This window comes from Phaeoacremonium minimum (assembly GCF_000392275.1).
Source record: "Phaeoacremonium minimum UCRPA7 unplaced genomic scaffold PA7_03_scaffold_324, whole genome shotgun sequence".
In the NCBI taxonomy this organism is placed as follows: Eukaryota; Fungi; Ascomycota; class Sordariomycetes; order Togniniales; family Togniniaceae; genus Phaeoacremonium; species Phaeoacremonium minimum.
In genome coordinates, this window is record NW_006921228.1 from 101640 (window position 1) to 115830 (window position 14191).

A 14191-nucleotide genomic window follows, 5' to 3' on the forward strand; every position below is an offset into this window, starting at 1 on the left:
TGAGTCTCCGTCGCAAACTGCAGCCTCTTGCACTCCGAACCAAGCCTCTTGGAAACGGCCAATTCTTCCCGACCTCAAGCCCGCCAACCAACGATGGCTACCGTATTCAAATCGCTGTCAAAGGGCAGTGCCACGAAGCCGGATTCATCGGCCAATGGAGCCAAGAAGAACAAGCAGAGAGTTCTCATCCTCTCATCAAGAGGTGTCACCTACAGGTAGTGCTTCCTTCCTTGCGAACCCCGTGATGAGGTTTCTCGATGCATGGTAGCTGACAGAGTGCGATCTAGACACCGACACCTCTTGAACGATCTAGCGTCAATGCTTCCTCACGGCAGAAAAGATGCGAAGTTCGACTCGAAGTCCAAGCTGTATCAGCTAAATGAACTCGCCGAACTCTACAACTGCAACAATGTACTCTTCTTCGAGGCACGGAAAGGAAAGGATCTCTATGTTTGGTTAAGCAAAGTCCCTAACGGCCCTACTGTAAAGATGCACCTTCAGAACCGTAAGTTGAGCTCGAGCTCGGAGCATAGATCTGGTGGGCTCCTGCTAATGTTATCTCAGTACACACAATGGAGGAGCTTCATTTCACGGGCAATTGCCTAAAGGGATCACGACCCATCCTATCCTTCGATTCTGCGTTCGACAAAGAGCCACACCTGCGAGTGATCAAGGAGCTCTTCCTCCACACCTTCGGTGTGCCTCAAGGCGCGCGGAAGTCAAAGCCATTCATAGACCATGTTCTTGGTTTTACAGTCGCCGACGGAAAGATTTGGATTCGGAATTACCAAATCAACGAGGTGGAGAAGCCCAAGGGAGAGGGTGAAGATGAGGAGCGACGGAAGCACTCAAAGTCGGGCAAGCCGGAGACAGACATCAACCTCGTGGAGATCGGACCTCGATTCGTTCTCACACCGATCATCATCCAGGAGGGCTCCTTTGGTGGACCGATTATCTATGAAAACAGGCAATTCGTCTCACCGAACCAGATCAGAGCCGATCTACGGAGACAGAAGTCAACCAGGCATAATGCTAGAGCAGAGCAGCAGGTGGAGAGGTTGGCAAAGAGAGGAGATCTTGGCTTGCGAACAAACGGTGGGCGGGTGATCGAGGAGGACGCGCTGGCTAAAAAGAAGCTCTTTGCTTGAGGGTTCACCTGGTTTTTGTATCTGAAGATGGCAATTATACCCTGAGTGACCAGAAAGTTCATGGTTTATGTGATTCATGGCGTTAGGCTACATAGAAATATTTGAGGGTGCCATTGAGGTCTTGCATGTATCTGGTTCTGAATTGGGAGGCTTGAAGTGAAGTAAGTGCCTTGACGCATTCTAGTGTTCAGTCGACATCAAGACCTGATTATGAAACGGATTTGCTTCTATGTAGAGTTGTGCCAAAATAAATACAAAAAGTACCACTATAATTGATCGCCCACCTTGCTCGATACATGTATATTAAAGAGTCCGGTTCAACTTTGGTTGGACTGTGCACAAGGCTCATTTATGCAAGGCTCTGCTTAAATTAAGGCGAGTTGGACAGGGATGTAGACGGTGGAACAATTAATGCGGCGTCCCTGCAATCAGGTACCCGTGCCAACCTAGGAAAACTATAAGCATTTGTGTACACCTACTATTGCGACGCGCTTCGCCTGACTCTTCCTCTTCACAAAGCAACGACATGGCAGAAATCCATCCAAACTCCGCCGTCACGATGATGGCCACAAAACTCTCACGAGCGATGCCTTGCAGCGTCTCTTATTCCTTGGATAGCCCCAACGTAGGGGTTGAAGTTGTCTGATTTAAGGACCTGGTGCCTCGGTCATCGAGGTCTGTTGGAAGCTGGTATTGAATATACGATACCTCTTGAACACAGCATTGAGCCGAGGGAAAGAGTCTCTTCTGATCGAAGATTGGAAGATTCATTGTAAAATAGTCCATCTCAGAGACCCTGATTTGACCTGAGGACAGCACGCCTTTGCTGTTCCTTCGATCTTTGAGTCATCGACATCACAAGTGTCAATCGCTCAAGTTAACGGCGAGATTTGTCAATTGTACGAATCTCGCACACCATGATAAGCGATCGTTACGGGTTTACACTGCTTCCAAACTTTCGTCTACAACAGAGTATAGGTACGGATTAGCCCTTACCACATCCCGTCACTCACTCACTCACTAAAAGCAAAGAACAAGTCATATATCTAAGAACCATTGCACAGAGTCAGGCCGCTTGGTAGAACACAATAGCGACACTCATCTTCCTCCCACAAGTATTTTACTTAGAAAGGGAACATTGCTGGTTGCAGGTTCTTTTACCATTCTCCGCTTGCAAGCCAATTCGTTACGCGTATAGAGCTCTCTCACGCCTCTCCATATTCTAGATCCCTACCAAGAACGACCAGAGAGGCACTTGATTGTTTTGCAGTAAACTCCTACTATCAGGTCGCATTCAAGCCTCAAAGTATATCTACAGTGTATCGAGATGGCCCTCGTTCTCCCGGCCAACCCTCCTCGAGGTCTTCCTCGGGGCATTACCTCTCTGAATGCCGCATTCAACTCTAATAATCCGAGCTCACTCCATCTCTCAATGCCTGAGCGACTATACGTTTCTCATCATCATACGACTCGAGGTATCATAAGCCTTCCGGTTGAGACAATCCTGAGCATCTTTGAGAAATGCGACGTGAGGAGCGCTTTCATCCTTGCATGTACGAACAGGAAATTGAAGAGCATATACGACAGCAACTGGGCAGCAGTCATTCTGCCTGCTCTCAGGGCAGAACTTAGCCCTTTTGATGACATCCTGCAGTTTGTCGTCGCCACATCCGAGCATGAAACACATGTCCCCCGATCGTTCTTCCGGCGGAACATCTCCTACGAAGGCAAGCCGTTGTCCGGATGGGTATACGCCTCGGATAAGAAGTCTGAGACGACCATTCATCTCAATTCAAACCAGCTCAAATACTGCATACAACAGTTGCTGAGCACGCACAGAGTTGTACGGGAGTGGGAGAGACTTTACACCAACTGGCGATTTACAAATCCTGCTGACTGCCGTACGCTGGGAGCCCATGAGGCAGAGCGTCTTCGCGGTGCATTATATCGGTGGATGAGCTACGCACATTATTTTCACGGTGATCTTCCCCGACCACGCTATATCCCCCGGGCCTATTCTTCGGACCCACGGTGCAGCTTCTTGCGCCAGCTGTCAGATACGGAGTTGCTAGAGCTCGATGACCTGTGGATGGTTGTACGGATCATTGTGGAGCAGAAAATCTGTCCCTCTACAGAGTTTGTCCTGGAGTACATGGTAAGTTGTCGCACTCTCTGTACCTGTGGGTAGCCAATTAACTAGTTCCAGGACTGGTCTATCTCCAAAGCAGAGGCTCATCGAATCGCCTTTGGATCTTCCGCAGCAGGTCTTCGTATCAATCCTGCGCACGATGGCATCAATGTCAATCAGTCAGTCGTTGAGACTGTGTTGAAGCTATCGCCGGCTAAGATCCTTGAGCTTGTTGAGACGCGTTTCTCTAAGGGGAGTCTCCTTCGAAAGATCAAGATCGAGCATCCGGGTCTTTCTAGAGAGTGGGAGAGTTTGAGTTTCGCCATCAGGGCTATCACAGAAGAGCGCAAGTTGCAGAACGGCTACGTTGGTCTGATAGGTGATTGGAGTGGTGGTATTCTCGACGAGGATGACGAGGATCTCGACCTTCGAGAAGCGGGGAGTCATTTTGCCGGAGATGATGCCGGACTTAATCTGGGTGATGATATTGATCTGGTAACCATGCCCAGAGGCTGTCTCGATCCTGACGAACTGTGAAGGGGTGATGGTCGAACAGATCTTGCTGAGGATTGAGATGTCCAAGAGCTTTCATGATTGTACTTTCCTTGCAGATAGAGTTTCAGGTGTTCGTTAATTCAACAGAAAACGGGGGCATTGCATAGAGGTGCTGGATTCCTTATCCAGCTCGCATTTGACAATACTCATGCTTTGCCATCACCTGTGTTTGTCCATGAACGGAAATCATTGAGAGAGGCCGAGTGTCTTGGATTCACCGCATGTCCTCTTGATACCATGACTCGTGCAGATCCGTTCGAGAGGATTCAAATTGTAGCAGCAGTTGTTTCAAAATATGGACTATTTAAAAGGATCACTACGAATCACTTCTACTCAATGAATATGAAAATACCACTCGAAAGCACCCAGTGAAATCATCTGGCAGTGGTGAAAGTGGTTCTTGATGGTAATGCGATTGTAGTCCCGTACTATCTAGGATAGGGGAATTTAAGCCGCATCAAGTGTTAGCGCGGAACCTTGCAGGACGGCCAAAGTTTGGGTGGACGGCAGGTCCAGCTCGCAGGCCAGGAAAACCAACCTTGCCTATCTTATCCACCTCACTGACACCTGCCTTAGCCTCCTTCTCTTCACCACAACACTTATAGACCTGACCACCAACACCTGACAAACGCCCGCCACTCCTCTCTCCATGCGTCTCGCGCGCATGCGATGCCTCGCATAAATCGTCTCTGCAGCGACTTTCTGTAGCAGCAGTGGGGAGACGCTCTAACACGACACGTTGCACCGGCCCGCTCCGTTTCTTCTCGGTTTTCCACCAAACGTGGAGCGAAATCTAAGAGACAGCCCCGAGACTCAACGACTAACACGGGCTCGACAGCGCAGCCACGAGACAAAGAGCGTGAGTATTTTCTAGCACAACGAGAAAAATTGTGCAATCTCCTCTCAGTCTTTATCCCTGTTGTCAATACTGCTCACTACGTAAACATCCAATCCCCAATTTGCATCACAGGGGAGTCTTAGCCCGAAACTCGAGCTGCAACCTCGACATACCACGGCTACCAAGGCCAGTGCCACACACATCCCCATATATTCGAATCATCTTCGCCTCATTTTCCTCAAAACATTCATCTTACACATTCACTTCCTCAGTGAGGCACTTGTCTCTCATCTCTCGCATTCAGCTCGCCAGTGTGGTCTGTTGACACCCATCGAAAATCGTACCTCTTCACATTGACCTTACTAACCTCAGAGAGGTTTCGAGCAAAACACTGACCAATCACAGAACTAAATTCGCCTTGAGATTTTCTTTGTCAAGGTGCATGTTTGTACCATCTTTGAGGCGTATTTTTCGCTTTCTAAGGTTGAAGAACAGTGTGTCGTTTGTCCAGCATGGACGATAACGACAATGATGTGGTGATGGATGGTGAGGAGCATCGCATCAATAGTCACTCTGCCCAGAATGGTTTCCACTACTCTGGAGACTTTGACATGGGCCTCGAAAGTGCCTCTCCTGACGGTCAAAGCGATCTTGATGAGTCTGAGGAGGAAGAGGATCCCACTGCCTACCCTCAAGACCTGCGACGGAAGGGTCTCCTTCCTACGGGCTGCTGCTACGATGTTCGGATGAAGCTCCATGCCAACGCCGACTTCGGTCCGAATCCTCATCATCCTGAGGATCCCTCAAGAATTGATGCCATCATGAACGCGTTCAAGAGAAATGGCCTTGTCTACTCCGGACCTCCAGAGAAGGAGATTGATGTCATTAATACCAATCCGACTCAGTACATGTGGAGGATTCCGGCACGTGAAGCAACCCAGGATGAGATTTGTATTGTTCATCGCCCAGAGCACTACGAATGGGTGAAGGATCTGGACAACAAGACCACCCAGGATCTTCGCCGATTGACCAAGATCCTTGACTCTGGCAGGGACTCACTGTATGTTGGCTCGATGACATTTCCTGCTGCTTTGATCTCTGCTGGCGGCGCCATTGAGACATGCAAGAGCGTTGTCAATGGCAATGTCAAGAACGCCTTCGCAGTCATCCGTCCACCAGGCCATCATGCAGAGTTCGACTCTCCTATGGGCTTCTGCCTCTTCAACAATGTTCCGATAGCAGCAAAGATCTGTCAACAACAATTCCCTGACTTATGTAGGAAGATTCTCATCCTGGACTGGGACGTCCATCATGGAAACGGCACGCAGAACATGTTCTACAACGACCCTAACATTCTCTACATCTCCATTCACGTCTACATCAACGGCACTTTTTACCCAGGAAAACCTGATAACCCCATGACACCTGACGGCGGTATAGAAAACTGCGGCACGGGTGCAGGCCTAGGAAGAAATGTCAACATTGGCTGGCACGATCAAGGCATGGGCGATGGTGAATACATGGCTGCATTCCAGAAGATCATTATGCCCATCGCGCAAGAGTTCAATCCGGATCTGACAATCATTTCAGCTGGTTTCGATGCAGCTGACGGAGATGAGCTTGGCGGATGCTTCGTCACACCAGCATGTTATGCGCACATGACTCACATGCTCATGTCTCTTTCAAACGGAAAATTGGCCGTTTGCTTGGAGGGAGGATACAACCTGCGCGCCATCTCGCAATCTGCTGTTGCTGTTGCAAGAACCTTGATGGGAGAGCCACCGCCGATGATGACAATACCCAAGATCAACAAGGAGGCGGCCAGACTTCTCGCCAAGGTACAGGCACACCAAGCACCCTACTGGGAATGCATGAGACCGGGCATCGTTGATGTCCAAGACATTCAATCTCTCGGAGGAGTTCGTCTTCATGACGTTGTTCGCACTTATCAACGGCAAATGCTGTCCCAGAATTTCGGCATGATTCCGCTCTACATCCAGAGAGAGACGCTCTTCAAGTCTTATGAGAACCAGGTTCTAATCACTAGAGGTGTTCATGAATCGAGAAGACTTCTAATGATCATTCACGATCCGTACGTGACGGCACAGTGAGAACGATGAGGATATTATGCTGACACTGCAACCAACAGTCCCGCATTGCTTGCCCAGCCGGATTCGCTTGATAATTCTATCGAGGCTCATAATGGATGGGTGGTAAGTTGGAATGTTTTGGCTCTTTCTGCTTTCGTACTAATTGCGGCAGGCCGACGGCGTGACACAGTATATCGAGTGGGCTGTGGCCCAGAAGTTTGGTGTCATGGACATCAACATCCCTTATTATGTCACTCATCCGGAGGTTAGTCATGAAAGCTACTGAATTGTTACTCCCGTTAGTTTCCTCGCTTGATCTAACCGAATGACACAACAGGATACGGATCCATTCACTCAACGAACAGATGAGAGAGCGATGCAGCTGCAGATACAGGAGCTCGTATGCTACATATGGGATAATTATCTGCAGCTCTGGGACAACGTTGAGGAGATCTTCCTCATGGGAGTTGGTTTCGCTTATCTTGGAGTTAAGACGCTCCTGATAAGCAGAGGTATGCTTGCGCTACCCGTGATTCTCGTGTTTGGCTTCCTAACATCCGCTTCAGATTGCAAATCAAGAATCTCCGGAGTTGTCAACTTTGTAAATGGCACGCTACGTCCTGTAAAGTCTGATGTTGACCAAGAGCTATCTTCATGGTACAAGGAAAATTCGCGCGTCTTCGTTGCTGACGATCACGCATGCTGGAACGACTCGGACCTGACCCGAAAGGTGTCGAAGAAGCGCTTTGGCGCCGTGGTGCATAGTCCGCATCATGGCCTCAATCGTATGATGAGAGCACATGCTGGCGAAGTCTACAACTGGATCTTGGACCGTGTTGTGGATGGCCATGGAGACACTACTGAGGAGGATAAGGTCAATTGAGAAGTGACCTGTGACAGGGGACGACCAATTAATGGAGCAACTGAATGGCAAGAAGTCTCGGTTGCATGATGTCCAGAGCTGATGTATGTAAGTTATAGCAATGTTGCATTACGAGGATAGCACGGTGAAATCCATCAAGGTAGGACAGGTTAGCTATATACCATGTTTGCACTCTCCTGCTTGCCATAATCCCCATCGATTGCTCGATCATGATGCTTGTCTTGTTTGATAGAAACGAAGTCAGTCTTTGCAATACAGTAAGATATATACGAACAGGCCATCTTCAATAATTTCAAGCGTTGGAAATGATTTTTACATCGTATTTTTACTCATTTTTTCACTTCCATGTCCAATCTGTTCAGGAAGGGAATATCAGATGTGACTTGTATGTACAGGGGTATGTACACCCTAGGCGATGGATGCTGACAGGGGGTAGGGTAGTAAGTTGAACTTATCGATAAGAACCGGCTCGGGAAAATTCCCCCCCGAAAATATTTCCCTGGGGTGAGTCGCGTCTGAAGGGAATCTGAGGAGCATTTGATATCCTCCTCAGATCAACTTCACGACTCTGATAGAAAACAGCCAAGTGCTGTTCAGACGACCACACAAGATGGATCGCGAGCGCAGCAGAAGGTCAGTATTGTTACTCATCCCCATTGTTCCTATTGTTTTTGCCATGACTTTCCCCCTCCACCTCCCACAACCCCCCGACCTCATTTCCTTGGAGCAACTTCCAACACCACCACAACTCCATTTCCGAACTTTTCCTCAAACAATCCGACCTTCAGCTCTTGGAACTTTCCAGAGCAGCTATCATTTGCGAGAAACCCCAAATACCACCTTCTAGCTACCCAAATCACCTTCCGAATCTTCCTACCTACCTCACCTCAAACTCAACAAGATGCCGTGGGGCTTGCGTTACCCTCCGGTCCCGCGACCCAAGGACCACGCGATTCAGGACTGCGACGACGACGAAGATGGCTCTCACGAAATGGCCGCCAACGGCGGGAGCGTTCGTAGACCAGGACGCCACGATCCATTGCGTCGCAGAGCCAGAACGAACCTCAGAAAGCTATACACCGACGGGGAGGAGAAGTCCTTGGACAGAAACCAGGGCAAATCCAAAGAGTTGTCTCAGCCTCCCATCAGCCGCCGCGAGGATCTGGCAATATCGCTCTCTGCGCCAGAACCCTTGGCTTTCGCGAAGCAAGCTGCCAATGAAAACCACGAGCCACTCACCTCTACATCTGTCGATACTTCCATGAACAATTGCGCCAACAAGGATGGGAAGGACAGCTTTGATCCTCCCATCAGACGTTACGATGACCCGGCTACCTCACTCTTCGCGCCGGAAGTTCTGCCTTGGGAGAAGACAGCTTCCATGAAGAGTGAAGCTCCTGTCAACAAGGCGCACAATAACTCAGCTTCTCAGAAAGGGGAGGTGATCTCTCATCCCCCTATCAGACGCTACGACGATCCAAAGACTTCGCTTTTTGCGCCTGAGGTTTTACCCTAGGCGAATAAGACCGCCGCGAACAAGCGAGCTCCAGTCGTCAATGCAACCGATACTTCTACCTACATCCACACTGCTCGAGTAGCCGATACTCCTCCGCCGCAGTGGCTCAATCAGCCTGGGTACGTTCCCTTCACAAATGGCGGCATCCCCCTGAACCTCCTTCTCCAACCACTCGAGCCCCCCACTGCCGGTGTTCCAGCCCACTGGTCGAAATACTACGAGGAGGAGCAGACTCCTGAGGATCCTGTGACAGTGACAATCGCCCCTGAGCCTGTCTCGACTCCCTCTACGGTTGAGATCATCGATCTTTCTGGTACTCGCTCGTCATCTACCGTTCCGGAGCCACAATCATCTCCCAGGACTTCAGAATCATCAGGCTACACATCCCAGCAGCTCCCATCGGTGTCACATGGTCCTGGAATCCATCATGCGCCTCAGGACTTCTCTTACCCTGGCGCCCAAGCCCATGGATCAACCTCCTATTCTGCTTTCGGTCCACCTTTTTCAAGTGCTGAAGCTCAGATTCGTGGTCCAACGCCTCAGATGGGCCCCGTTCCACCCGTTTCGAGGTATACTGCTCAGTATTACGATGCTCAGGACCATGGTGCCAGCAGCCGACCTTCTCCTAGCCAGAGAACCCATATCTATGATGGCTTGGATGACGATGCTCAGAGGGAATTAGCTCGGAGATATCTAGCCTTCAGTCCACCTTTCCCAATCCGAGATATTCCGCTCGTCAGAAACGCGAATCATAGTGCTCAGGAATCTAGATATCTCAATCCCAACATCCTGGGTCAACAGAATGAGTGTCATGATGCTCCCAACTATGGTACTCAGGGACATGAAGACTTCGGCGCGCCTTACCCGAACGGCGATGTCCAGCTAGACCTTACTCAAAACAATGTGAATCATACTCACAATGCTCAGGCCTACGGCACAGAGGACGGGTATTACGAGGTTGAGGAATCACCGGAGGTCGACATGATAGATTCTCCTACATACGCGCCGGATAGTCCAGGCCCTTTGTTGAACGAACAGAGAGCTCATAATCACGACGAGGGAGTCGAGCAGGCTGACCAGGCTACCCAGCCCATCATCATCGATCTCACACTGTCTCCAACACCGCCGCCTGTGATCATCGACCTTACCATGTCCTCCCCGTTGTGTAACCCAGCACCTCGTGTTTCTCCGCGCCGCCAGCATGTTGCTTCCAAACTCAGACAGTCTTATAGACATGAGCCGTACACAAGTGTCGTTAGCTCACGAAAGCTGAAGCGTACGAAACGGGCAACTAACACCATTGTAACTAGATACGAAGACGGTGAAGTCACTCGATACGGCGCCGGAGAGTCCTACAGACCATTCAACCGTGACAGGTCACCTCGCAGAGCTAGAAGCCCTCTCAGAGACCGAGATCGGGATAGAGATCGTGACAGGGATAGAGGTCGAACCCCACCGGGCGGGAGCGATAGTTACGTTCCAAATCGGTCTCCAAGACGTCGTTCGCGTAGTGGTGATCGATATCGAGGTCGAGACCGTTCTCGAGACGGCGGTGAGACCTGGCGCCGACGCGATAGGAGCCGTAGTCGAGCACGAACCCCACCTAGACGCGGTTCCCCAAGACGTAGCCCCCGACGCTCGCCGCCTCGCTACTCATCTCCACGACGCGATGACCGAGCCAGATCTCCCCGTCGAGATTATGATTCGAGAGATATGAGGTAAAACCCTATTTTCTAACCCTTTAATGAGAATGCTCACATTTTTCGCAGACGTAGATCACGTTCGCCATTTGACAGGGACCGGAGAGACCGGAATCGTTCTCCTTACAGACGATCGCCGCCCGCTGGTCCCCGTGGGGGCTCATACCGTCCGAGGTCTCGTAGTGCGGACCGTCGCGATGATAGATATGGGCCAGGTTCGTCCTACAGAAGGGCATCTCCTCTGCCGAGAGAATCTGGTATCTCTTCCAACATCACCTCTCGCTCAGCCTCGCGCATCTCCTCGCCACGCCCCAGCTCCCGCAGAGGCCGCGAGGATAGATCGCGACCTCAATCACCCATCTCACGATCTCCTGCACCCGCAGCCTCCTCAAACAATGTACCCACCAGAACCATGACCCCCAAATCTACAGATCACATATCAACCCCCGCTAGATCACCCCCTCGTGGTCCTGCCGCCCTGCGTCCTCCCCCAACTGGCCCCAGCGCTGCGAGAAATTTTAGCACACCAGTCGCTTCTCCCGGCCTAACTGGCCGACATTCTCAATCTCAGACTACCGCCTCACAGTCTCGCCAGGACACTACTAGTCCTACTGTCCCACCTGCTGGACCAAGGGGCTATGTCGCACCGCGTGGTGGTGGCTTTACACCACGAGGTGGCCGCGGTGGATGGGGTCAGCTACCCGCCCGTCATTCAGGCCCTTCCACATCTCCAGCTCCGCAACCTTCTGCTGCTGGCGGGATTCCTACCGGTCCCCGTGCCGGCTCTACATCATCCATTACTGGCTCTCCATCTCTCGCCTCCAAGCCATTCAACCCGCCCACGGGCCCCGCCGCCCAGCAGGGCGCCTCGCGTCCGACGCTCGCTCAGAACCTCATGTCCAGCATGCCCGTCATAATTCCCGGCGGCAAGATCGACCCGTCCCTGACTCCGCTCACCACAGGCGTCACCAAGGAGCTGGAGCCGCACCACCGCCGCCTCAAGGAGGAGGAGGAGCGCATCCGTGAGGAGTCCAAGGCCAAGGAGGAGAAGCTCCGCAAGAGCTTGCGCCTGTGGGACAAGCTCGAGCGCGAGAGCAAGGCGTTCGAGCTCAAGAGCGACCTCAGCGAGAAGAGCCTGAAGAATATCGCTGGCGAGGGCATGGGCGGTGCCGCCTTCTAAGGCCGAGAAGAGAGACAAACGATACGACGGATGAAGAAGACAAAACAGCACCCAAAAACAAAAACAAAAAAAAACAAAAATTAACTTGTATCATCACTGTACAATTAGTGGCTAGAGCCCACAGGATATTTGCTATCATGCCCCAACAGGATCCCCCCAGCCCGCCGAATGGATCGATCTCGAGCCTCCATTCAACAAACACACACACAAACAGTCTTATTAGACATTCACACACATTGCACAGGGCGTTCAGGTCGTATCAGCAGGTTGCATGAAATGAGGCCATTCTGCTTGACGATACCCTCTAGCCAGCAGGATATTCCGAGGATGGATAGATTCCATCAACCATAGATTATGGTAGACATAATGAAATATGAACTGCGAAACCAATCTGTAGTATTGCACTGCGTGAAGTGACTTTTTGACCTGCCATGTCAGGGATCTCGCCAGATCAGGCTTAGCCACATCGTTGCCACACGCCAAACCAATGGAGGTTGGGGTGGCCGCAAGCACAGACGCCAACATTTGAAGCATAACACAATCAATGTAGGATTTGATAAAAAACATTGCGTTCTAATTTGTTTATATTCATACTACCAAAGCTACCAGGTGACCGTTCTCATAACCCATCCTGTCCGAAAGAACCGCACATTGCAATGAAGGAGCTTTGTTCACACATGTTGCTCCAGGCAGTTTATTTGCCAGCATCGACCTTGGCGACGTAGGCAAGGAGGTCCAGGACACGTCGGGAGTAGCCCCACTCGTTGTCGTACCAGGAAACAAGCTTGACGAAGTTCTTGTTCAGGGAGATACCGGCCTTGGCATCGAAGATGGAGGAGTTGGGGTTGCCGTTCATGTCGCTGGAGACGACATCGTCCTCGGTGTAGCCCAAGATGCCTGAAGAGAATGTTAGCAAAACGTTTCAAAACTGGATAGGTTGAGGAGCAGGAAAACTCACCCTTGAGAGGACCCTCGGAGGCGGCCTTGATGGCGGCCTTGATCTCGTCGTAGCTGGCAGGCTTCTCAATGCGGGCAGTCAGGTCGACGACGGAGACGTTGGATGTGGGAACACGCATGGACATGCCGGTCAGCTTGCCGTTGAGGTCAGGAATGACCTTGCCGACGGCCTTGGCGGCACCAGTGCTGCTGGGGATGATGTTCTGAGCAGCACCACGGCCACCACGCCAGTCCTTCGCGGAGGGACCGTCAACGGTCTTCTGGGTGGCAGTGTAGGAGTGGACGGTGGTCATCAGACCCTCAATGATGGTGAAGTTGTCGTGAACAACCTTGGCCAGGGGAGCCAAGCAGTTGGTGGTGCACGAGGCGTTTGAGATAACGTCGGCGCTGCCGTCGTACTTGTCCTCGTTGACGCCCATCACGTACATGGGGGCATCGGCTGAGGGGGCAGAGATGATGACCTTCTTGGCACCGCCCTTGAGATGAGCCTTGGCCTTGTCGATGGTGGTGAAGACACCGGTGGACTCGACGATGTACTCAGCGCCGGTGGATCCCCAGGGGATGTTGGCGGGGTCACGCTCGGTGAAGAACTTCACCTTCTTGCCGTTGACGACCAGGTCGGCGCCATCGACGGAGACTTCGCCCTTAAAGTTACCGTGTGTGGAGTCATACTTGAGCATGTAGGCCTGCGGGGAGCGAAAGAAAGCATCTTGTCAGCTACAATGTTTGCCTCACAAGGTGCGATAGCTGCAAACACAGCCTGTCGAAGGCGGGAAAGGCGTGGGGGGATTGAACTTACAGCGTAGTGAGGCTCAATGAAGGGATCGTTGCAGGCAACAATCTCGACATCGTCCTTCTCAACAGCATTGCGGAAGACGATACGGCCGATACGGCCAAATCCGTTGATGCCGACCTTGATAGCCATGTTTGCTGTTTCTTAGGTGTGAGCTTGTATTTTCTTTTCAAAAGTGAAGAGTGTGAGAGTGGATAGGAAGACTGCGAGAAAAAAGAGCTGTTTGTTGTTTGAGAGAGGGAGGAGGAAAATATCAAGATGTAACAAGACGGGAGGGATGAGAGGTTTTTTAAGCCCTCAGGGTTCAGGTCTCAGCCCAGGCTGGTCCAGTCAGTGCCAACCCGAGTGCTAAGGTTGCTGCTGCGTGGAAAGTGCGTGATAATTATTGGCTGAAGCTCCGGTT

The 14191-nt window shown here is 51.3% G+C and overlaps 5 protein-coding genes across 5 annotated transcripts; 4 read left to right on the top strand and 1 right to left on the bottom strand.

Annotated features, from left to right (window-relative positions):
• Window positions 1-93: 93 nt before the first annotated feature.
• UCRPA7_4096 (putative ribosome biogenesis protein brx1 protein) lies at window positions 94-1148 on the top strand (the record flags this gene model as incomplete). The annotated part of the gene is made up of 3 exons (XM_007916638.1): window positions 94-215; window positions 288-505; window positions 565-1148. 3 exons carry the CDS (start codon window positions 94-96, stop codon window positions 1146-1148), a joined length of 924 nt encoding a protein of 307 aa, XP_007914829.1.
• A 2089-nt stretch (window positions 1149-3237) lies between these two features.
• On the top strand, window positions 3238-3813 carry UCRPA7_4097 (hypothetical protein; the record flags this gene model as incomplete). The annotated part of the gene is made up of 2 exons (XM_007916671.1): window positions 3238-3303; window positions 3355-3813. 2 exons carry the CDS (start codon window positions 3238-3240, stop codon window positions 3811-3813), a joined length of 525 nt encoding a protein of 174 aa, XP_007914862.1.
• A 1368-nt stretch (window positions 3814-5181) lies between these two features.
• Window positions 5182-7642, top strand: UCRPA7_4098 (putative histone deacetylase protein; the record flags this gene model as incomplete). The annotated part of the gene is made up of 5 exons (XM_007916652.1): window positions 5182-6761; window positions 6819-6882; window positions 6932-7024; window positions 7097-7271; window positions 7326-7642. 5 exons carry the CDS (start codon window positions 5182-5184, stop codon window positions 7640-7642), a joined length of 2229 nt encoding a protein of 742 aa, XP_007914843.1.
• Window positions 7643-11753: 4111 nt separating this feature from the next.
• UCRPA7_4099 (putative serine arginine repetitive matrix protein 1 protein) lies at window positions 11754-12038 on the top strand (the record flags this gene model as incomplete). Its single annotated transcript, XM_007916632.1, has 1 exon — window positions 11754-12038. The coding sequence occupies one exon, from the start codon at window positions 11754-11756 to the stop codon at window positions 12036-12038; it is 285 nt and encodes a 94-aa protein (XP_007914823.1).
• A 694-nt stretch (window positions 12039-12732) lies between these two features.
• UCRPA7_4100 (putative glyceraldehyde-3-phosphate dehydrogenase protein) lies at window positions 12733-13920 on the bottom strand (the record flags this gene model as incomplete). The annotated part of the gene is made up of 3 exons (XM_007916641.1): window positions 12733-12935; window positions 12997-13681; window positions 13795-13920. 3 exons carry the CDS (start codon window positions 13918-13920, stop codon window positions 12733-12735), a joined length of 1014 nt encoding a protein of 337 aa, XP_007914832.1.
• Window positions 13921-14191: the final 271 nt, after the last annotated feature.